Here is a 22,872-nt window from a genome sequence, read left to right on the forward strand (position 1 = left end):
AAGACATAAATAAGCCAAGCAAACCTTGAACTGGGCGCCTGGCTCTGGGGCTGTGAAAACACCGGGCTGAGTCAGTGAGAATAAGCTGCCATGACTTCTCAATGCTTAGACATGGCAGTATGGACTTCTGTCGGTGTTTTGTCTAATAAAGCTGAAATGGTCACCCTCGTTTGGCTTGCTCTTCGTTTTAGTGATTGTTCAGGCTGTTATACAAATACAGTGTGGCTGGCTGGATGATATGCTATAGAAATACTATCGATGGTGTACCAGCGATTATGTTCCCTAAGTTGAAGGCTATTTCAGTATCTTGTGCAGTGAACCTTTTTCCAGTAGGCAACAGAGATGGATGGAAAATTATTGTTTTTGCCTTTGAAAATTTTAGATGAGGATGGAACATTTTTCATTTTCACCAAAAAATTTCCAGAAAAAACGTCAAGTCTTCATCATAAAATACACAAATACAAACAAAACTGAAAACTCACACATTTTTCTTTTTTGTCAACTGAAATCAGACAATCTGATGTTTTAAATTGACAACTGAGGGTTGGGAAGACTTCACAAGGCAGGGTGCAGCAGAGCACCCAGATGGCAGCACCGACTCATCTGATTTCCTGAGAACTGTAGAAATATCAGTGCGGGCAGCGCTCTTGGGCAATTTCTGGCCCTGCTGTCCTGGTAGACCCAGCAGCCGGCAGCCCAGCCTGCCCTTCCTGAGCCTGAAGGGAGGAGGGACTCACGGCCCAGTGTTCCCTGTACTGGTGGGACTGGAGGTAGGAGTCCATTCACAATCCACATCCCCACCTCTGGCAGCACGGAGCCATGCAAATTGTAAGCCTAGCCCTGCTGGGGCCTGCAGCCCCGGATCGCAGACAGAACCAGGAAGCACAGAAGGGCAGCAATATGAAAAAAAGCAATGTGTCTCCTGTTTAAGTTTATAGGTGAAGGTCCAGGCCAGGTTTTCTTTGATCTAAACCCATTTCACACACCTCGCACTGGAACACTGCTGCAGGCAGCCCTTTCTGAGGGACAGAGCTCTAGCTCTCTGCAAAGTACTCCAAGGGCACGGGTGCAGGACTGGCTCCTTAGCAGAGGCTGGGAAGGGAGAAGGAGGGGTAGCAATTGCACTGGTTTTGAACTGGCATCTCCTGTCAATTCAGAGTGTAGCTGCTGGTCTCTGCATGGGGTCCCATCTAATCTAGTCACAGCCTGGGGAGGGAGGTGTAGGCTTGCGGTATAGAAGACTTGAGTTATATTCCCAGCTCCACCAGATGCCTTGTGCAACCTTGAGCATGTAGCTCCTGGGAAGTGACAGAGAAACTGTAGCTGTGGGAACAAACAGCGTAAAGTTTTTATACTGCTAGATGCATCCTTGGCCTTCGTGCAGGGCTCTGCCAGGCAGCGGGCGGCTCCATGTGACCGGTTGCCCCCCCATGCAGATCAGCCCCTGGGCTAGGATACAGGAGGAAAGCAAGGCAGTTGGCAGATCACCGGGGGAACACCCCACTTGTGAGGGTTCTGGGGGGATGTGCTGCCGGGGGCTGAGTGGATGGAGACTGAGAGGACCCCAAGCCCAATTAGAAGCGATAACAGCCATATCCCTGGAGCGTGACTTCCGCTGCCCCACATGCAGCCACCACGGCGCAAGCCCCCTGGGGAGCAGCCCAGAGACAAGAGCGAACGACTCCCAGGACTGCGCTTCCCTCAACCCATGACATTGTTCAGATAAAGGGATGGGAGAAGTGTTTTCAGTTGCCATGGTCATGCTGCCATGCCAAGCGGTGCTTGGGGCAGCAGTGCCATCTTCTGGCCAAGTGGAAAGACTGGCACTGGGCAATGCAAGGAGAAAAGGTCTCCCTGTCCCTTAGTCCTTCTTGGGGTGAGGGGCTGGGTGTTAGCAGAGGTTTTCCCAAGCTATGGTGGTCCCCCACAGCTCATGGGTGTTTGGAGCCAGGCTTTAGCTCAGCCCAGTGTGGCGCTGGGCCCACACTATGAGATTTAGGGTCAGACTTTCTCGGCATTTGGATTTGAGGGAGCTTGCTTTGAGGCCTAAAATAAAATCAAACAAACAAACGGTGGACGAAGAACCAGGCCGCCTTCCCCAGCACTAGCGGCTCCTTTAAGCCATTCTTGGCCTCTGGAAAGAGGGTGGCGCATGGCTCCCCTGCTGAGCACACCCTCCTTCACTCCCAACAAAACCGACAGGCATCCCCGAACAACTGAGCTTGTGGGGTTTCCAGCCCTGAAGCCTCCGTTGCACTACGAGGGGCACAATTCTTAGCCAGTGTCATGCTGTACCGATGAGTGGAACTTGGCTTTTGGATCACGAGGCCTTTAACATGGGAGAGATCCTGAGCAGGAGTAGAAACATAAACAAAAAGATAATCAAGTGACCAAGCACCCTCGACTCTTTCTGGCTTGATGAAGGTGGCCAGAGACGTGAAGCACGCTGCACCCAGCAGCTCCCGCTGTGACACTGGTGAGCAGGTTTTCAGATCTGTTCAGTGTCCAACGTGCTGGGTCTCCAATCATCCAGCCACTTGTTTAGGTGCCTAAATGAGAGATGAGTTCTTTGGAAAATCTGGCCCCACGTCCGCTCCTGGACTCCTTGGATGACTATTCTCCCCTCCCAACCCACAAACCCCAGCTGGAATCACAGAGAGATGTGTGTTATGGAAAGCAAAGCCCCACCCCAGACCCATGCTAGGATCCCTGTCTTGGCAGCACACCGCGGCTGCTGCTAGGCGTTATCCAAACACTCCCTGCCGCAGCGCTGCACTGATTTATCAAGGCGGTATAGGTGTGTGTGTTTTTCAGACCTAATTTACAGATTGCTCCGCCAGAGCTAGGATAACAAAGCACTTAAAAAAAACTAACAAGGGAGGCTGGTTTGAAGGTCCAGAAGAAGTCCCAATGCCCACGTCGTAAATCTTTAATTAAAAGAGGAAGGGAACAGGGAAGCGAGTGAGTACAGACGAGATGGTAAATATTTAATCTGGACACAGTCATTACACTACCGAGATCGGAGGGGGAGAAGATGGATGAACGTGGCACCTGTACAACATTCAATCCTGATAAAGTCACGGAGGAGATAAATAAAACATCCTGCTGCCAGCAAAGACAGGAATAAACTGATTCCCTAAGAGCTGCTGCTGGGAGGTAAGAGTTAGACGAGGAGACTGAGGACAAGTTAGGGGGCACCTGGGGATTGCCCTGCTAGCAGCAAGGGCCTGGAGTGTCCACTGAAATCCGTGAGACTGCAGTATGACTCCAGCTCTCGGCTCCACCCCTAGAGACAGAGCAGGGGAAGTTTTGGAAACCAGGAGGGGTAGCTTGCAATTGTCAAGGGAAAGGAGAGTGGGAGTGACGGGGTCTCACTTTCCGGACTGCCTCAGAGTCACCCTTTGCTCCTTCATCACTGTCAAGCCACCTTGTCCTGGCTTAAGACTGTGAGGACCAACCTCAGGGCAGACTGCTAAGAGGCAGGGCACAAACCCTCAATCTCACACCAAAGACAATGCTTGTAGCCAATCCTATAACAAACTAGCTAAAGATTTATGAACTAAGAAAAGGAAATAAGAATGTTATTTACAAGGTTAAAGCAGATAAACAAACACACACACAGATGAGTTAGTCGTAAGTTTCAAAAGGTAACAGAGGTTTCTGTAATAAACAAGCTCTATGTATTCCTTTGGGCTAACCCAGGCTAAACACTGGGGACCTCTTGCTTATACCCCGGAAACCTTGCCCTTGAGACTCCAAGGAGCATAGCGATATAAGAAAAGGAGTACTTGTGGCACCTTAGAGACTACCCAGTTTATTTGAGCATAAGCTTTCGTGAGCTACAGCTCACTTCATCGGATGCATTCAGTGGAAAATACAGCGGAGAGATTTATATACACAGAGAACATGAAACAATGAGTGTTACCATACACACTGTAACGAGAGTGATCACTTAAGGTGAGCTATTACCAGCAGGGGAGCGGGGGGGGGGAGACAGAGGGGACGACCTTTTGTAGTGATAATCAAGGTGGGCCATTTTCAGCAGCTGACAAGAACGTCTGAGTTTATTTCCCCCCCTCCACCCCCCGCTGCTCCTCAGACGTTCTTGTCCCCTGCTGGAAGCAGTACAGCACCTAGCACCACAGGGCCCTGATCTCTGCTGGTAATAGCAGTAGTCATAATTGAATTCAGTGGCACTTTGGCTAAGAACTACAGAATTTGGCTTGTAATGAAGACCCAAAAAATGCAAGGACTAATAATAGTCCCTCCTCTGGCTGTCTTTTCTGTTTCTCTTTTAAACTCTTTGGGGTGGGGACTGTGTGTCTGACAGCGCCCAGCACAATGGGACCTGATCTCACTTGGGGGTCACTGGAATACAAACAATAATATCAGCTTGCAGCTTCCCACCAAGTGTATTGCAGGAGACAATTTTTGCCTGGGGCTTTGGCTACAATTAAAATCCTTCACCGGTGGATTAGAAAAGGTCAGTGGGGATGGGCCTGTGATAGAAAGGAGAGTGCTATAAACTAACCGATCTCCAATTAGCATGTCACTAGGGCAGCAAACTGTTGTACCTCATTTTTTGCTGGTTGCACCTTCCAGCCCGCTGCTAAAACCCTAAGCAATTGTGCTGCTTCAGCTTCTATTCCTAAGGGTGCCTGGCTCTGGCATTGTTTGGGATCTGGGTTTGTGTTGCAGGCTAAGATTAGACAAACACAACAACCTTCCTCTCTTGTTTCAGCATCTACAGGGAGATTTGCTGTCCGTTAATGCAAATGTAAACATCACCCATAGACTTCAGTGCAGTTAGTAAATTACTTTAGTTCTAAAATGGGGTGTTTTGCGGACACCAGAACCCAGAGAAATGCAGAGAGGGGTGGTGCCAACATCAACCACACAGCTGTCATTGGAGCTGCCAGCAGGGAGCATGAAATACAATGGGAGGCAGAAGTTTTCAGAAGTGCATTTTGCTAACCTGAAGCATTTGGTCACTGAACACGTCCCTTGCCCTCTGTGCCACACCCACTGTTTACTTAAACCACTGGAGAGCTGCATGGCCTTGCAACTGGACTTGATCGATTGCAATGAATGCCCGAAAACTGGGAAACTCAAAAGAACATTCAAGCATGGAGCAAGCAGGCACAATGGAGTTATGTATTTCTATTGCAGTACCTAGTTGCTCCAACTGAGAGCAGGACTGGGTTACAGTAGGCATTGTAAACGAACATAATAAGAGACAGTCCCTGCCCTAAAGAGCTTATTATTGGCAGGATAAAGGAAAAATGATCTCCGTTTTCCAGAGGAGTGAACTGAGATCCTGCCCCAGAGAGTGTAAAGGCCAGATTTTCAAGGGCTCACCAGCTGCAATTGTGGCCCAATTTTCAAAAAGAGCTCAGTTCCCATTCAGGCACCTAAATGAAAGCCAGATTGTCAGACCTGCCCAGCACTCACAGTGATGTTTTCTTTTGAAAATGTGGCTCCAGCTGTGGTTCTTCAGCCATCCTGAAAATATTGGCCAAAGCAACTTGCCCAAGCTCAGACAGGAAGTCTGTAGCAGAGCTGGGAATTATACCCAAATCCCAGTTCAGTACCTTAATCCCAAGACCATACTCAGACTTGGAATTTGGCCTCAAACCTTGCAAAATTGAGTGACACCTTAGAAACCTGCCAGGATCCTGAAGGCCACACTACATTTGTTTAATTTTTAACATCAAAACTAAATGCACACCACCACCCTTGCTCATCCCTGAGTCTACCCTGTCAGATAAATAGACATTACTTGTTGGGAGTTGGCCAGCTGATTAGCTTTCAGCACCTGCTGCTGTTACAGAAGTTAGCCACACGTTGGGCATCCCAAATCTTTATGAAAATGCTGCTGGGATACAGTTATGCTCCAACACCAAACGGAAGGTTAATCTAGGCTTCTCTTTAGCAGCTGAAGGAAATCTTCCCGTGGTCAAATACTAACATCTGAAGGGGAATTTTCAGCTCATTGCATCAAAAGCTGGATTCTGAAACCATCCTCAAGTCAGCCTCACCTCACCTTATTGCAATTGTTCTAAAAATCTAGTGTAGACTGCATTATTACAGCAGGGTGTTCACATTTCACTCCAGCTGGCCACTGAAAACAGATTAGTCAATTTTTCTTTTAGGCTAGAAAGCCAGGATGGTTTTGTGATTAAGGTTGTGGATTAGGATTTAGCAAATAGTAATGCCTAGCTTTTATACCACGCTTTTCATCAGAACTCAAATGCTTTCCAAAGGAGTATCATCATCCCCATTTTACAGGGGAAACCGAGGCACAGAGGGTAAATGACTTGCCCAAAGTAACACAGCATGCCCTTGGCAGGGCCAGGAACAGATCTGAGCCCCAGTCCAGTGCACCGTCATCTAGGTATTTGATTCCTGGCTCTGCCACAGACTGTTGGTGTGACTTTAGACAAGTCACTTAATCTCTCTGTGCCAACTCTGCCTGTCTTGTCTGATTAGCGTGCAAGCTCTTCAGGGCAGGGACGGTCTCTTACTACGTGTCTGTGCAGTGCCCAGCACAACGGAGCCTGAGCTCAGCTGAGTTCTCTGGGTGCTACCACAATACAAATAATAGCTGCTTTTGTTTACTTACTTTTAATGTAGGGGTTGCAAATTCTGCTGGGAAAGATTTAAATCCCACCCCTATAACTAAATTAATTAGAATTAAACAAAACATTCCTATTGAACTTAGGTCTTGTTGTTGTTTTGGAAACAAAATCAAAATTTGGGGGCTTTCAGGTCTCAAAGCATTGGTCACCTTTCCTGGGTAGGTGAGACACAGGGAGTGATGGCCTTTCTCATCCACATCTCGTCCCTGCTTTGGAGGGGGAGTCAGTAAACTGGGGAAAGGAGAGTCCCACGCAGTCTCTTCCTTCCCTTTCCCGCCTGCTTTCCTCTGGAGACTTCCATGGTGGAGATTGCGATAGGGCTGTAGCACGGTCCCCTCCCCAGTTCGCTTCAACCTGGCATGCCAGCCAGCCAGCTTTCCTGCAGCAGTAGTCAGTCCAAAGACAAGGGAGAACCTAGACTCTGCACTGCATTGACCTATCTATATACCTGTATGAAAGAGCAGAAAGCAGCTAAAGGCGCCCATGAAGAGCAACGGGAGTTTTGCCACCCGTTTCACTGAGTGGAGGATCCGGCTGTAAGAAGCACAAGCTGGTGTAAGCTTACAAGGGCTTGGAAACACTTGAGTGTCAGTGCAGAGAAAGAGGCTTGAGGTCAGCTTTCAATGGCATTATAAATTGCTGAGTGGGTAGCAGTGCATGCATCGTGTCAGCATGTGCCTTTTCAACAATAGTCTGGGACAGACAGTGCCAGTGGTGATCAGGAGCAAATCCACTGACTGCAATGGAGCGACTGGCTTTTCACCAATGTATCTAAAAGCAGGTTTCCACCAGTTTTAAGTGAGCTTTCCTGCACGACGCCGCTGCTGTGAATCGTTATTTGTATTAAATTAGAGGGTCCAAAACTGATCAGGGACACTTTGTGCCAGGTACTGTACACAGGTATAGTACAACACAGTTTCTTTCCCCAAAGAGCTTGCAATGTAAACAGACAAGATCGACAAAGGATGGGAGGGTAAGCAAGAGGCACAGAGCAGAAGCAGATGCAGGAATTGGACTGAGGTCTCCCGAGTCCCAGTCCTTGACGTGCTACACCACACTATGCAAGAAAAGCTCCCCTTCTCGTTTGCTAAAATGCCAAATAGCAACCTCTCCCAAAAGGAAAGTATCATGGCCCTGTCTGTAAAGAGGATCAGATGCCAGTTGTTCGGCTGCTCTTAACAGGATGTGAGCACATTGACAGGAACTGGATGTATCTACTTGACAAGTCCTCCTCTCCAGAAGTCAGATGGAGAGGTGAACAATTCCATTTCGCTCTAATACATTTTCTAGCTTCATTTTAAACAGAAGATTTGTTTTCCCCGTGGGGCTCTCTGGTGACAGACAGCTGCTATTCAACCAGGGGCAGGTAGAGAAGGGGAAGGGAAATCTCACCAGCAGAACACAGCTTATGGGGAACAGAATTGACACAAGTTCTCTGAAATCGATTCTACCTGCCTCTGGCCAGGCTGCTCTAAACATCTGGACAGCTGTAGACACGAGGCGAGTGTGCTGCTGCACAGCTCCTCGTCAGGGAAAGCTGATGGAGCTAGGGGAACCAGGTACGCTCAGGACTATTCAGGGTATTGTTTACAAGTGACAGAGGCCACTGGTGGCAGGTGTGTAGGGTCCACAGCAATGGCAGAGTGAACGGGCAAGAGAACACGACGCAGGCACACAGGAGAAGTGGTTAGTTGTCCAATGTGATTCGCCTGGCGAAGAGAGGTGCAGAAGCAATAGCAGATGGGAAGGGCAATTCTACGTAAGGATGGGTCCATTCTCTTTTATCACACACCGAGCGGAAGCCGCATGCAGAAATGTCAACGGCAGCTCTGCATACAGGGTAAGAGCAGCGTCCCACCCTCTGTGTGCAGGTGCCAGCAATGCTGCGGGGGGAGCGTGTGCAGGGGGGGCATGTAAGAAAGATCTGAGAAGTTTCTGCCACCCTGTAAAATGACAATTTCTCTTGACCAGACATGCACATGGGGCTGTGAGGAGTCCTCCGGAGATAGGCAGGAAGGCCCCCTGCAGAGCTTGGGTTTTTATCTTCCCACTGAAGGTCCTGCTTTACGCTGCAAGCCCAGGCTTATGAAATTCTTGGCAGAGTGCAGAAAAAGCTGCCTTAGGTAGAAGACCATGCAAGTGGATTGAGTATGGAGATCCGGAGGGTCTCCCATGTAAATCGCTGGTTTGTGATCACAATTACTGCTCTCCGACAGCTGTTTGGCATCTGAAATGGTTGGTGGTCATAGCCCAGTTGTTAACCAACAAGTATTCGCTAGGGAAGCATCACTGCAGAGCTCCCTTCCTGGCAACGGTCAATGACTAAATGGCAGTGTGGCATCTGAACAATAATTTTACCCCCAGGAAGTGGTCCTTTTAAGAGAGGACAGAGCACGGTATGATGTGGGCAAGCTTCCACTGCCCCATACTTGTGCTATGGCTAAAGAACTCAGTCTCCAGTTCTTTTATTCCGCCACCTTTCACCAACACCAGTTGCATTTATTTTTCTTAGGGAGCATTCCATCTGGTGTTTATTATGAAGCTGCATCTCCTTCTGGGCCAGTGACTAGTGATAAATCACCCCCATGAGTTTCTGACACATATAACACATGTAGTTGAGAATATTTTATATCTATCTAATGCATCTGGTTAATTTGTGTAGAGTCCCTCTTGCTTTTCCCCTTCCCTGACACCTGTTTGCCTGTACTTAGACTGAGCTCCTCCAACAGCGACTGTCTTTTCCTGAATGTTTGGAAAAGTACAGCAGGGATTCTACCACAAATCATAATCATGTCACAATAAAAGCACAGTGGTGCTGTTATAGCCGTGTCCATGCCAGGTTATTAGAAAGACAAGGGGGGGTAACATCTTTTATTGGACCAACTTCTGTTGTTGAGAGAGAAGCTTTCGAGCTACACAAGCTCTTTTTGAAAGCTTGTCTCTCTCCCCAACAGAAGGTGGTCCAATAAAATGTTACCTCACCACTCCCTTGTCTCTCTACTAAACCCACATTACAGCTACCAGTGTCTTTATCGTTTTACCGAGTGACACTCACAGGAATAGGAGATAACCCTAATCAAGTGGACTGCATGTCCCACAAACAGTTAAATTTTACTCATGCCAATGTAAACACTCCACAAGTACATACCCATGTACCTCAGTGATGCCAGCTTTGCTGCACAGCTGGAAGCTGAGATTTCCTAACACTATGACTGAGTAGCTCTAGCAAGCGGCTCCCGATACCTAGTTAGGTGAAATTTACATTGCCATGTTCTATAGAGGAGTACGTTTCTTTTCAGATACCTAAGCTTCCTCCATGCCCACCCATTTACAAAGGGACAGCACTCCTAACATCTCAGGTTAGGCAACACTCTCTCCCCATTCCATTCTGTCACAGAAGGTTCGGGACCAGACTCTGATCTGAGTTACACTGCTATAGATCTGGTCTAACCCCACAGTATTCAACAAAATTACCAATTTGAGATGTGAATCTGGCCCATACCTCCTGCCCTAACCAGCCATAATCACCTCAGTTATCTAAATGGTACTCTGTACCATACAAGGCAATAGAAAGTCTCAGGGTACTTTTTCTATACTTTGCTCTAGTCCAGTCCAATTGTTTCCAAGATCTTCTCATTCAGTCTCCTACAGTCACAAGCAAATAAGTTACTCATATGAAAGAAGGTCTTGAGCTGCAGAGGATTTCTTATTGATCTGTTAAGCTGCACATGTACACACACAAAGTGAAATAAATGGGGCTGCTATACTGGTAACAAAGGTTTTATTTAAGCTTTGCCGAAACACAGTACAAATTAAAAACTAAACCTTCTAAGTTACCCTATCACAAGATTTCAAATGTCAATTATATTTTGCATGGGAAACAAACAAGTCATGAATTTACTCCAATCAAAGCATTGTAAAATAGTGCAAATATAAATAGAAGTATTTTGGTGAGCTTTATGTTACAAGTAGGGAGCATGTATTCCATAGATATTTCACTTTTCCTGGATGAAAATATATTTAGGTGCAAAACAGGGGAAGGGTGCTTAGGGGATTTACTAAGAAATTACCTTTTGTGGAAGGGAATTGGTCTTTCTATTGTTATTCAAGAGCATAAAACATTCCTGCTACCTACACAATATTTCAGACATCTTCAAGCACCTTCTCAGATAGGTACACAGGGGTGTTGGAAGGATTCCTGCTTGCACAGCACCTTAGCTCTTATAGCACTTTATTAAGTATTCTTACAGGGTGACCAGACAGCAAATGTGAAAAATCAGGACAGCGGGTGGGGGGTAATACATGCCTACATAAGAAAAAGCCCGAAATATCAGGACTGACCCTGTAAAATCAGGACATCTGGTCACCCTATATTATTAGAGAGAAAGGTCAACACAAATAATTTGTAAACTGTCTGAATACAAAGAGTTAAGAATGAACGAGGAAGCTGCCACCTTGAAAGCTGAATGACCATTTGGGACACAGGGGATGTATGGAAGCAGGAGTCATTTTCAAAGCAGTTGTGTTATTTTAAAATGTATTAACAGTCATTTAACATGCGTAACATTCACCAATTATTTTTTAGTAACAGGACCTCAGGCAACTGTACTGCTTCTCATACGTTCAGCTATCCTCCCTGGCCAACACTTTCCAACCTGGGCTCCAAAAGGGGGCACCGCTATAAACAGTCAGAATTTCAGAGATGTTGAGTAGCTCACAACTGACACTCAAGTGAACAAGAGATCCAGGTGTTCAGCTGCTCCGAAAAATCAGGGCACTGATTTAAGGTGCCTAATTCTGGATTTAGGCGGCTAACTTTCTGGTGCCTGTATTAGCTTCCCATCTGTAAAATGCTGACTTCATTTGTAACGCGCATTGAGATCTACAGATCAAAAGAGCTATACAAGAGCTAGGTATTTTACTGAAATACTTTGGGTCCTGTCTCTGCAACTAAGGCATGAGAACAAACTTCCTGTTGGGAAATGTCAATAAAACGGCAGCTCTGATTGAATTAGGGCTTGTCTATACAGAAAGGTTGTACCACTCTAACTATTAAGACATATAGCTATACAACCCTCTTAGGCCTTGTCTACATGGCCACTTTACAGCGCTGAAACTTTCTCGCTCAGGGGTGTGAAAAGACACCTCCCTGAGTGCTGCAGGTTTCAGCGCTGTAACGTGGCAGTGTAGACAGTGCCCCAGCGCTGGGAGCCCTGGTAGCTACTCCCCTCGTGGGGGTGGGTTCTTCTCTCTCCCAGCGCTGGTGCCACGACTACACAGCCACGTCAAAGCACTGCTGCGGCAGCACTTTGACGTTGGTAGTGAAGATGTACCCCTAGTGTAGACACCGTTACACTGGTGTAAGCATCTATGGAAAGGGGAATAAGCTACATCGGGCTACGGTACCTTTATACTGGTATACCTGCATCGACACTAGGCATTACACCAGTATAACTACTTCAGGGGGGAAAAATCATATCCTTAAGCAAGATAGTTATACTGGTAAGAAAAAGAAGCTGATGCTTCTGAAATACCACTTTTATATTTGCTACATAATAAAAATAAATCTCCAAACTGTCTAATGTTCATTGTGGCTTTCCTTTGACACAAGGGGATTTCCGCTTAGACTCCTTATAACTCTTAGCCACTGAGTAGAGGCAAGTATCTCAAGCTTTGTATACATTACACATCTTAATAGGGTTTCAGTAAGGATATTATATCCCTACCTGACCCAATACATTGTACTTTCAGGCTTTTTTGATCAACATGGACTACACACTTCACAACATGTTGGGTCTGAAAACTATTCAAACAGAACTCTTAACAAAATGCACTTTTTTCGAGGCACCCGGGCAAACAAAATTCACAGTGTCCAGAAGATGTGCTTTCAGGTTTACGTCCAAGCATCCACCTTGCCGAGCGCACGAACATCCAAAGAAAGGGAAGGCAGCTAGCTGGTAACCAACAGTTCCCACTTCTATACTATTGTAAGGAAACCCTGCTGAATCTACAATGGCCCAAAGGAAGGCAAAGGTGCGTCAGCTTCATTTTAGTGACCCTTCAGCAAGACAGTAACAAGTGTGCTTCAGATATGGGGCCAGAACCCCCAACGGTGTAAGTCAGCATAACGCCACTGACTTCACTAGAGCTACGCTGATTTACACCAGTCGGTGATCTGGCCTGTTTGCAAAACAATATTGTGAAACTGCAATTTGGTGCACTGCAGCTTAACTTGTGATTTAAAAACAAAACTCATGCCATTTGTACATGTACAGCAAACAAAAACAGACACAGTAATCATCACACAGTAAAACAACATCAAGTCAATACAGCGGCAGAATCACCAACAGGTTTGGTGTGCTTTTGGCAGTGATAGCTCTGATACCAACATCCCATCTCCTCCGATGTCCCTACAGAAGAAGAATAAGCTCAACGTGGTTTTGGTGCTGCTGGGTTTTGTGACCTTCCCCGGCAGATGCAGACGCACGGCTGGCTTGTTACGAACGGGTTGAACACATGGTAAAGACTGGGTTTTTGACTTGAGAGGGAGTGAAAAAAGGAAGGAAAAAGTTGCTTTGCGAACCACCTGAAAGAGTATCAAGTATTTAGTGGCATGGAATGGTTCCCATTTCTGCTTAGACTTGCTCACTCATAGCTCCCGATGCACTGCTAGTCAGCTAGTACATCCAGTACTGGCGCTGCGCTGGTCAGTCTATGCCAAGTAGAAGCACTTTCTAACTAAAAGCCACAAATCAACAGCGAGAGAGGAAAAGCCTGGATTGTAACCATGGAAAAGAGATCCGTTCCCCTCTCCTCCTCCCAAGGTCAAGATTAAACCAGAGGAGAGCCACTGCCCTCTCTGCATACAACATAGCTAAGAGGGTACTGATCAATCAATGCTATATATTCTCTCTTCCCTTCCCATTTGAAACTTTGGAGACAGAGCTGCTTCAGCAGCAGTGCGCTAAGCGCTGCTCTAAGGAACCTTGTGGGGGGCCTGTACCTGCTTTGTCTCTCTACCAGGGAGATGAAGGGAGTTAGACAGACTACAATAAAAATACTAGATCAAAAAGGAATGTCGCTAGAGAGGAAACTACAGTTCTTTGTGAATATGTAAAGCCTCCCGCAGCTCTTCAGGCCCAGCTGAACTGTACACCCTCAGTAACTCTGGGCAATAAGGCTATGATGTATAGCTCAAGCTGCAATGACTGGCAGTGATGGTTCAGAAGGGGGAGGCAAAATCTTCCCCAAACCACATGCTAGAGACAGGGCAGTCTAGGTGGCCCAAGTAATAGGAATCCCCACCCAACTTGCACTGGATAGACACTTTACAGCAGAAGGCAGGTATGTGGATCTTAACAGTTAGAGGGTAAACACCTGCTAGATCAAATAATCCACCTCTTAGGGGGAGAGCATAGTCTTCACAGCAGAAGACGCTGCCCTTCAATGTGTATTCTATGGACACAGAACTATGGCTTCCCAGTGTATTGAGACGCTACATCGAATGCACATTTCTTGGTATTTAAAACAGAGAAGTGGCAGAGTCCACCCTAGAGTTATTTTAAACAGGCCTGGACAAAGCCTTGGATAACAGATTGTTGAGAGCAAACCTGTGATGGCCAAGGAGTGCTGGGCTAAATGGGACCTAACAGGTGTTGGCCATCTTTATTTTTCTAGGTTTTTATTTATTTAAAATAAGTAGGAAATAAAACAAAGGTGCTAAAAGGAGTGTGTGTTTTGAGGAGGGATGGGGGTAAGTAAATTCACTCTACATAGTGAGCTGTATTTGTGGCTCTGGCTCTGCAGGAGAGAAGGGAAAGTGCAGCAGGAGAAGGGCTATATACCTGCTTTACAGCCAACTGATATGCATAGATCTATTGGGGAATGATCTAACCTGAAGGAGACCCTGCACTTGGTAAGATCGTGTGCTTCCATAGCACAGTCTCTTCCCTTTGCATCCTGTAGATGCCTCTGCACATGGTCCGAGGTCTGTGCTGCACAGTGATTCTCCACCTGCACAGTGGAAGTTACTCAAACCCTAAGGGGTCCCCAGGGTAGCTGTGGCTGCAGGCGGGAGTCTCCGGTAGTTTGGGTCCAGTGGAATGTGAATGGCCCTGTTCCTCTACAGATCCTCCAGGCTTGAGGACAGGCACCCCACAGCCATCTCCATGTGGGCAAACCCTGACCAACCTCCACAAGGGACAATAGAGGATGCTCTCCTTGAGGCAGTCTTCACAGATTTCCAACCCCTGGAGCTCCTTCCTGCAGATGGGGGTTGAGAAAGATCTGGGCAGATACTAGGATGTGCTCTTTAAGAAAGAATTTAACAACAGTTTAAAACTACAAATTCTAGCTGAGTTCTAATGGCCGATGGACCCTCTATTGCACTGTGCAGATAAGAATACTGCAGAAGGATTCTGAGAAGCGTTAAAACCTGTAAGAAACTTCATCAAATTTAAGAGGGTCCAAATGTGACCAACACCACACAACAGAGTTCCTTAGATAAACCAGCTGTCAGGTGGCATACTAAGACGACCTTATTTTTCAAAATTGCACATTAGTCATTAGTAAATCTCTCCAGCACTTTAAATAGAGACACTTCTCAAACGATCAGCCAGCTTAAAAAAGGCAGGTATGCAGTTAAAACAGCTGTTGGTGTGAGGAGCTAATTATGAGCATTAGAATGCTCATATATACACGCACAACTGCTGCAAGCGCACACCTCACCTAAGGGCCAAGTCCTCAGCTGGTGTCAATTAGCATGGAGTTGACTGAGCTATGCCGATTGACAGCAGCCAAGGAACTGGCCCCCAACTCTATACCTTAATTAAAAGGGATCCAGTAAGAAAGCAAGACATGACACCTTGCTGTTGCATGATTGCTAAATCATACAGGGTGGTTTACATATTGATTAAAAGCTGGGGAGGTTTGTTTTTCATTAAGGATTTTGGGGAGTCTCTCAACCTGATCTTACAAAATACTGCAGAGAGTCAGAAGTCTTGTAACCCCCGTTTACCATTACTCTTCTGAGAACTGATCCTTGGAGAATTCAGCCTACATACAGGTACACACAGACACACGCTCTTCCCGCCCTGTGTTTTCTATTTTCAGGCACTGCACAGAGTTTAGCTTACTGCAGAGCATACAACCAACCAGAGTTACATACTTATTCATTAACCATCTGGCTTCTGCAAGGATCAGTTATGAAAACAAGACCATCCGGGTGAAATCATCATCTCTAGACCTTGGAAAGTAAAGGATTTAGAAATTCTAAAACCCGGGACAGATCAGTCAGGCCCCAGGAACGTAAACTGACACTAAAAACTGAATATTGTTTAATTTCATTACTGGGATTCCGCAACTTCCTTTGTCAGTTTGGGACCCCTGTTCTTTAGCTGAGTTACGTGGTTAGCCTCCCGTGCAGCACCATAGACACCAACGTAAACCTTGTGGCAGCTGTACCCTGACAAGCGACCATTTAAATCCCTGAAGCACCTTGCAGCAGCACGCTATCCCATGAAGATTCTGATCACCATCTGGATCTGTTTCTTGCACACTGGACATGGCAATCTCCCTTTCTTCAACATTTTTGCACATTTGAAGCAAGCCACTAGGTGAGCAGACCTTCCATGGACAATATTCCCATCCCGCGGCCTCTTCTGGCATAGAAGGCAGGGATTCAACAAATTTTTTATATTCTCTTGGCATTCTACTTTTTCCTCCTTTTTGTGTTCACCAAAATGCATCTGTGGCTCCTGGTCCTTGCCCTTGCATTCTTCTGCCAAACCCAGGGACTCCATGGAGCTGCCAGGGTCTACATGTGACTCGCATTCCTCTGTGTACAGATCTTTGGGTCGGCAAACTGGAGCAGACACGGTCCTTCTGCAGTCTGGGACATCGATTCCCTCATCATCCTTTTTGCCTTGAATAGTATCAATGGTGGACAGAGAGAGAGAATGAGCTAGTTTGGGGCAATCAGAGTACCAGTCCTTCCGTAAGGCCCAACAGCGGTAACAGTACCGTTTGACTGGAGAGTTAAACTTCTTGCATTTGGTGCATTGCCAGCAGTCCTGAAGAATGAACGGAGTAGACAAAAACAAGAGCAAGTCAGTGCATTCTTGCTAAGGCTGCTTTCCTTTATGTGCGGGAAGCAGCAAAGAAGAGTCATCAAAAATGGCAGTGTGTCAAGGCTCCCAGATGCATGATACACAGTGGCAACTTAGAGAGCCTAACAAACATTTCACCATGCTCATAACACCGACAGACTCACGCCCTCTGCTTAAGAGTTTACTTTGTCTTTTCCCACCTCTCAACCTTCATATCTTTGGAGGAAAGTAAAGTTCTCATTCTGTGCAGTTTATTGAAATTTAAGTGCCCCACTCTAAATTCAAGGGTAAATAGCTCCTTGAATTGGTTAGAAGTGTATTTCTCAGAATCATTAATTATTTAGCATCTACTGGATCTACACAATTGATAGTGGCTTACTTGAGTACCCTATATTCCAAGGGCAATGGCTACTCAAGTTTAGAGCTATAATTCTGCTGTCCTAGGCCAGGGACAATCAGATTTGTCAAGCCAGCACAGTCTAGAAAAGTGTGCTCAAAATTTTTTTGGCTCTGCCAGCTGCAAGGAACAGTGACATATTTTTTTTGACATACAGCAAAACCCTCAAAAGAGAGCCTGCAAGGACAGGGGAAAAAAGAGCACAGATGATAGAACATAGATCTGGTGTCAGTTAAGATACACTGGGAAGGATGCCTCTTGGAGAAGAGTCAAAAGGTACAATTCTTTTCCACATTGTTCAGAAACCGAAGGGGGAAATGCGGAAGAAGGCTGGATCTGTAGTTCAAGTGCTAAGTAGGCTGTGGGTGACCCAGGTTCAATTCCTGCTCCACCACAAACACCTTTTGTCACCCTGCACAAGTCACTTCATCCCTCTCTGCCTCAGGTCCGCATCTGTAATATGGTGATAACAGCACTGCCCTACCTTCATGGGGTGTAGAGAATAAATACACTAAAGATGGTGAGGCACCCAGATGCTACTGTGACAGGAGCCATGTGTGTAACTAAAACAGATTAGAGTGACAATTGGATTCTCTCTCCATCCTGAGGACCACCTTGAAGCAACCAGCAGTTTAGTAGCTGGTTTGGAGCTCTCAGGATACAGTGGAACTCTGACTGGAATACAGAACATTGCAGCAGCATGTTTTCTGATATGACTAACTCTGATCTGTCTATTTCACTGGCTACCGGGGGCTTAGTTTATACTTCTGAATTTTCATCAAGGATAATATCCCAGATTTCCTTTCAGACTGCAATACAGACTTGGCCCTAGAACAGTGTGCAAACACATCCATATTTACATTTTTCATCTCTCATAACAAAACCAGTTTTTTTTTTTTTATTCTAATTAATTTAGTGCTGGCTTGACAGCGCCAGACACCGAGGGCCCGATTCCCATTTACACAATTCTGGCAGCGTAAAGAGGCCTTAGCATAACACAGAAGAAAGCCCTGAATCATCTAGCCAGAGAACAGCTACAGCACAGGCAGGTGCAAACTCTCCCACACTGCCCAGCAACACTGCCTAAACCTGCACGTGAAGGGACTGTTCTGTTGTGAGTGGTGTGTTCCATCTCCATGGCCCATTCAATGCTTGACTGCTCTTCAGGCTGCCAACAAGGGGGCCATTTTGTGCCAATCCTGGTGTCAGTATTTAAACCGACACCTTTTCAAAGCAAACTGGACTGAGAGACACCCCTAAACTTCATACAGGTGACCAAGCAAAGGGAATGTACTTTTTTGCTACAGAGCACTTATCATGGCTTTTGAAAGGGATATAGTAAACATTCTCCTAGCACAACAAATAGTGTACATTTTAGTCAGACAAGCTGGCACAGCACACTCAGAGCATGGGATGCTGAGCTAAAGATGAATACCTCAGAGGCAGCTTCTACATCTGTGTCGTCACTTAGGCACTGAGAATCCTCGAGGTCATCAGTACACGTAACCTCAATCAACTAGGAAGAGTAAATAAGTTATTAGAATTGTATGCAAAACTCACTAATGACTTTTCTAAAAATGTATTTGTGGATTTTTCTTCATCCTTCAAACATGCATGTGGGTAACTTTACTCATGTGACCGGTCTTGCTGATCATCAACAAAGTTTGCAGGATCAGGCCTAAACCGTTAAACTGACTGTGCACAAAGTTTTCGCAAAAAAGCACAAGAAAAATATTTTTCAGTGCTGAATCTTAAAGTAATGGCTCTAGTAATGGTAGAGAAAAAATTCAGAAGTGTGATTTTCAGCTGATTGTGTGCCTTGAAAAATGACTTCAACGGGTCAAAACGAGCAGAGATGGAGGACTCCCAACAGCTGATAGCTTCTGAGAAAAATGGTTCTAATGGACATCCCATCAAGAGACTACTGAGGGGGGTTCCTTTACTAAGGAAGGCTTACAAAGTTGGCTGGTCATTGGACTGCCTGTTCCCAATACAGAAGCAGAACAGGAGAGGAGAAATGAATGGCAAAGGTTTGCAACATAAATTAGATCAGCTAACACAGCCGTACTGTGTATCACTAGGAGATACCTTTTTATCACTCTCTTTCCCCACTTCTTCACAGTCCACTGTCTCCACTTTGACGGCAACACTGAATTGATCAGACGCAGATTCATTGAGGAACCACAAGTCATCAGTAGTATCTGAAACAATGGCAGTGTCTATGTCCTAGTAGAAAGGAGATGGGGGAAAATATGCATGCATTAGGATATTAGTGATTCAACAGGTGTGGGTATACGGAACTCCAGTGCTCTCAACAAGAGAGAGGGGGCATAACTGCAGCCCTAATGCATGCTCTCCTCTTCTTTTATACCAGACTTCTCCCCACTCAAACTCTCTTAATGACTCTTGGGGTGACAAGCAATGCAGTAGAACACGCTGAAAAATGGAGACACATTTTCAGAAGTGTCCATTTTCTGACCAGCTCTACAATTCAGTCCCCTTGTTAACAGTTGACACAGGCTAGCCAGCATGCTACATATATCTTCATTATATATTAGTGACTTTTATCCCAAAGGATCCCAATGACCTTCACAGGATATATGCACACGGCACCACTGAAATACAGTCAACACTTTGGCATGGAGAAGAAAACATTGGGGAGCGGGGACATTTTGTCCAGACCTACCAAAGCAAACCTTGCATTCATGAAAAGACTTTTAACGGGGTAGATAGAAGGGAGAAGTTGCAGGTCTTGGACATACTCTGAACTGTGGGGAAAAAAAATGACTACAGGAATATTTACTTGTCCCACACAAGAGTGGATAGGAAGAGAATACACTGCATTTTTAGCTGTTTAAAGTATCCATTTACCTGGTTGGTCTGTATGTCTGTTGACCCGTTACTTCTGGACTTGTAGTTGTTTCTCAAATTTCCTAAAAACCACCATGGAAGGCCAGCAACATCCCACTCCTCAAATACCAGATCCAGTTTGGGCTTCTTGCTTTTTGAGAGGTTTTCTATTAAGTCTTTGTCTGCAAAAGCCAAGTAGAATCTAGGTCATGACAGGCATATGCGGCTTGTGGCACCAGCAAAGCAGAACCCATCCAAGTCTAATACATTGTGTATTATAGAATCTTTAATTCCATACCTTTCTGCCTGAGCTAGGTTAACAAGCCCTTGGCTGTATTTATTACAGCATCACACTGGCATGTTGCACCTCCTGTACTTTTGGATGCTCACATTGCTTAGCAGAGCAGTCATGTGCATTATTTACAGGTTGCGCATATGTGCACACGCACACGGAGTACAGCCCTGTTGATTCCCTTGACCATCCCCTTGAACACCACCACTACACTGCAGATTCGAAGTGACACTCCCTACAGGGACATGCTTGTGAAACCTGGTGCACAAATAAAACTCGTACAATACACTGGGGACAAATTCAGCTTTCGATAAACTGGGCACACTGACACTTAAACTGACGAGTTAGATCTGGTCACACCAGGTTTGGATTTGGCCCCAGATTCCAGCAATGAGTGCTCCTTGATTCCATGAGAAGGCTCCCAGCCAGAAACTCCTCAAAATGAAGGGAATCTGTCAGTCTTCTCACTCCTTGTCTCACTTTAGCCCACAGAATTCAACCTTTGTTCCCAAACACATGGGGGCCTCATTTCCAAAGAACTTTCACTCCAGCTCTTTATTCAGGCCTGCCGTTTTGAAGGCACAGACGAGGACCACCTCTACCTGCAATCAGGTAAATATCTACCCATCCTCATTTGGACTAACTAATAATCGAGCCTGCGAACAGAGGAGCCAGTTTTTGAACATCAGACCCTTTGATATCAGGGTGGAGTTGAGAGTAATGAGCAAAAAGGAAACAAACCCTCCATATCCCATAATACGCATGCCACTGAACTAGCAAGAAAACCCCAAGAGACATTAAAACAAATTTCAAGAAAGGAATTTTCTAGTTATGAGGATGGATGAAAAATACAGCAAAACTTAACACTATTGTTATTCAGTTCTCTGATAGGGTTGCGGGTACTGACTGCAGACAGCTCGGTCTGTATTCCAATTAATTAGAAGACAAAGTCCCCATGGAAGATAAATTGATACAAGTATAATTTCAGCATTTAAAATACCCCTCTAAGATTTTTGGTGGCGTTGCTTAGTGATAGATGTCCTGTTTGGTGTTAACCTGCCATTTCCTCCAAGTGTTTGTTTATTTATGAGGCCAAGTATCCGGGCTAAAAAGTGTGTACATTATGCAATACCTATGGCAGATATTTATGGTTCTCTAAATCTTTGCACATAAAATCATGACTTTGGAAGATTACTTTCCACAATAGGATTTTTATTAGTCTCCCAGCATCCTACTCTGATCGGCTCCTCCCATCCAGAGCACCATGTGCAGTATTCACAAATGTGTAGGTGGGCTTGTGCTTGCCCCTCAATGTGGAAACAACCTGCACTCACCTTCGTAGTTTCCATAGTTGAGCTGTGAGGTAGACAAAGCAGGAGCACCACTTTTGTCCTCTATTCCCTCAGTGTCAGAGCTTCTCCCTGTGCTAGTCTGCTTGAAGGAAGGCAGAAAAGACACCCATTAGCCCATCAGAGCTTATAGGGACAAGGGGATGTAGCACTTCCACTCTGAGTCACCAGCTGCAGTGCAACACCAAGGAGTTCCATAGAAGAATAAAAGTTTTTTGAGCACAACACACAGTATTAACCTTTCCAGAAGGCTGCTATGGATCTATTATCAGCACACGAGGAGTACTTTCAACCCAGGAAAAATCTCAAGATTGGCAAGAAACCAAAAGTTGCCATCTTTAATGCAGTAATATTGTGATATTCATCCCCCACCACCCCCACACTCCAGACTGCATAGGCACTTCCCATACCAAACTGTATTATTCCCCATGTATATGCCCAAAACAAGTTAGGACTAGACAAAGATTTTTCCCAGGTTTCCAGATTCTGCCTGGAAGCTTTCGAAAATGATCCCACTGAGCAAAACCAGTTTACGCTTTTAGGAAGTTCAATCTGTTGTTTGAAGAATGGGAGAAACAAAACAACACACACACACTCACAAAAAAAATCCAAACACAGTGCAAGCTGGAGGGACTGAGGACAGGAAGTGTTACATCCCAGAGAAACGCGCCCAGAGAATGGAACTCTGTTATGAAGAGAACAGAGAAGGGTCACTCTGTCCCTGGTCTGTGGACTCCCCAGAACTTTTAAGGAAGGCGAAGACCTACCAGTCAAGCAGTAAAAAGTTCTGGCAGTCCACCATGCACAGGTACAGAGAAGGGGCCGCTCTGTACAACAAAAGAAACCACCAGGCAGTGGGTTTACCTTCAGCTGGTCTTGGCTTGGATTATCGACGCTCTGATCCTTTGCGAGAGCAAGAGTCTGTGCAGCATCTATATGGCAAGTAAAACAAAAGAAAAAACCTTCCCTGGTAATAACCATTCTCACAACACAGAGGGCCCTCAGCAAGCAACCAATGAGCCAGGCTTGGCAGACAGGTGTGTAGCACTTTACAGAAGAAAGGATTCTAGTTGCTTAGGCAGCTGGCCAATTCCCAGATGGCTATTACAGGGGGACAGCCTATTTCTTTGTTCTTATTATGAGGGCACTGGACTAGGGAGTAGGAAGTGTCTGTGGCCACTGGGAGACCTTACACCTCATTGCAGGTAAGAATCCTGACACCCCGCACATGGCCTGCCCT

At 45.8% G+C, this 22,872-nt stretch overlaps 1 protein-coding gene across 12 annotated transcripts in view; it reads right to left on the reverse strand.

The window, feature by feature from the left end:
* Window positions 1-22,872, reverse strand: part of MDM4 (MDM4 regulator of p53) — a 92,406-nt gene that overhangs the window by 48,342 nt on the left and 21,192 nt on the right. For 5 of the 12 annotated variants that reach the window (XM_037885391.2, XM_043533589.1, XM_043533590.1 and 2 more), the window contains exons 6-10: window positions 22,497-22,564; window positions 21,618-21,717; window positions 20,013-20,173; window positions 19,230-19,367; window positions 18,577-18,657 (exon numbers count right to left, since the gene is read on the reverse strand). In XM_037885391.2, coding sequence (XP_037741319.1) covers window positions 18,577-18,657; window positions 19,230-19,367; window positions 20,013-20,173; window positions 21,618-21,717; window positions 22,497-22,564 — 548 coding nt within the window. Of the gene's footprint in view, window positions 1-10,402; window positions 16,709-18,576; window positions 18,658-19,229; window positions 19,368-20,012; window positions 20,174-21,617; window positions 21,718-22,496; window positions 22,565-22,872 lie in introns of those variants that run through there. The other 7 variants (XM_043533587.1, XM_043533586.1, XM_043533588.1 and 4 more) reach the window with 4 other exon arrangements.

This window comes from Chelonia mydas, chromosome 21 (genome assembly GCF_015237465.2).
Source record: "Chelonia mydas isolate rCheMyd1 chromosome 21, rCheMyd1.pri.v2, whole genome shotgun sequence".
Classification (NCBI taxonomy): domain Eukaryota; kingdom Metazoa; phylum Chordata; order Testudines; family Cheloniidae; genus Chelonia; species Chelonia mydas.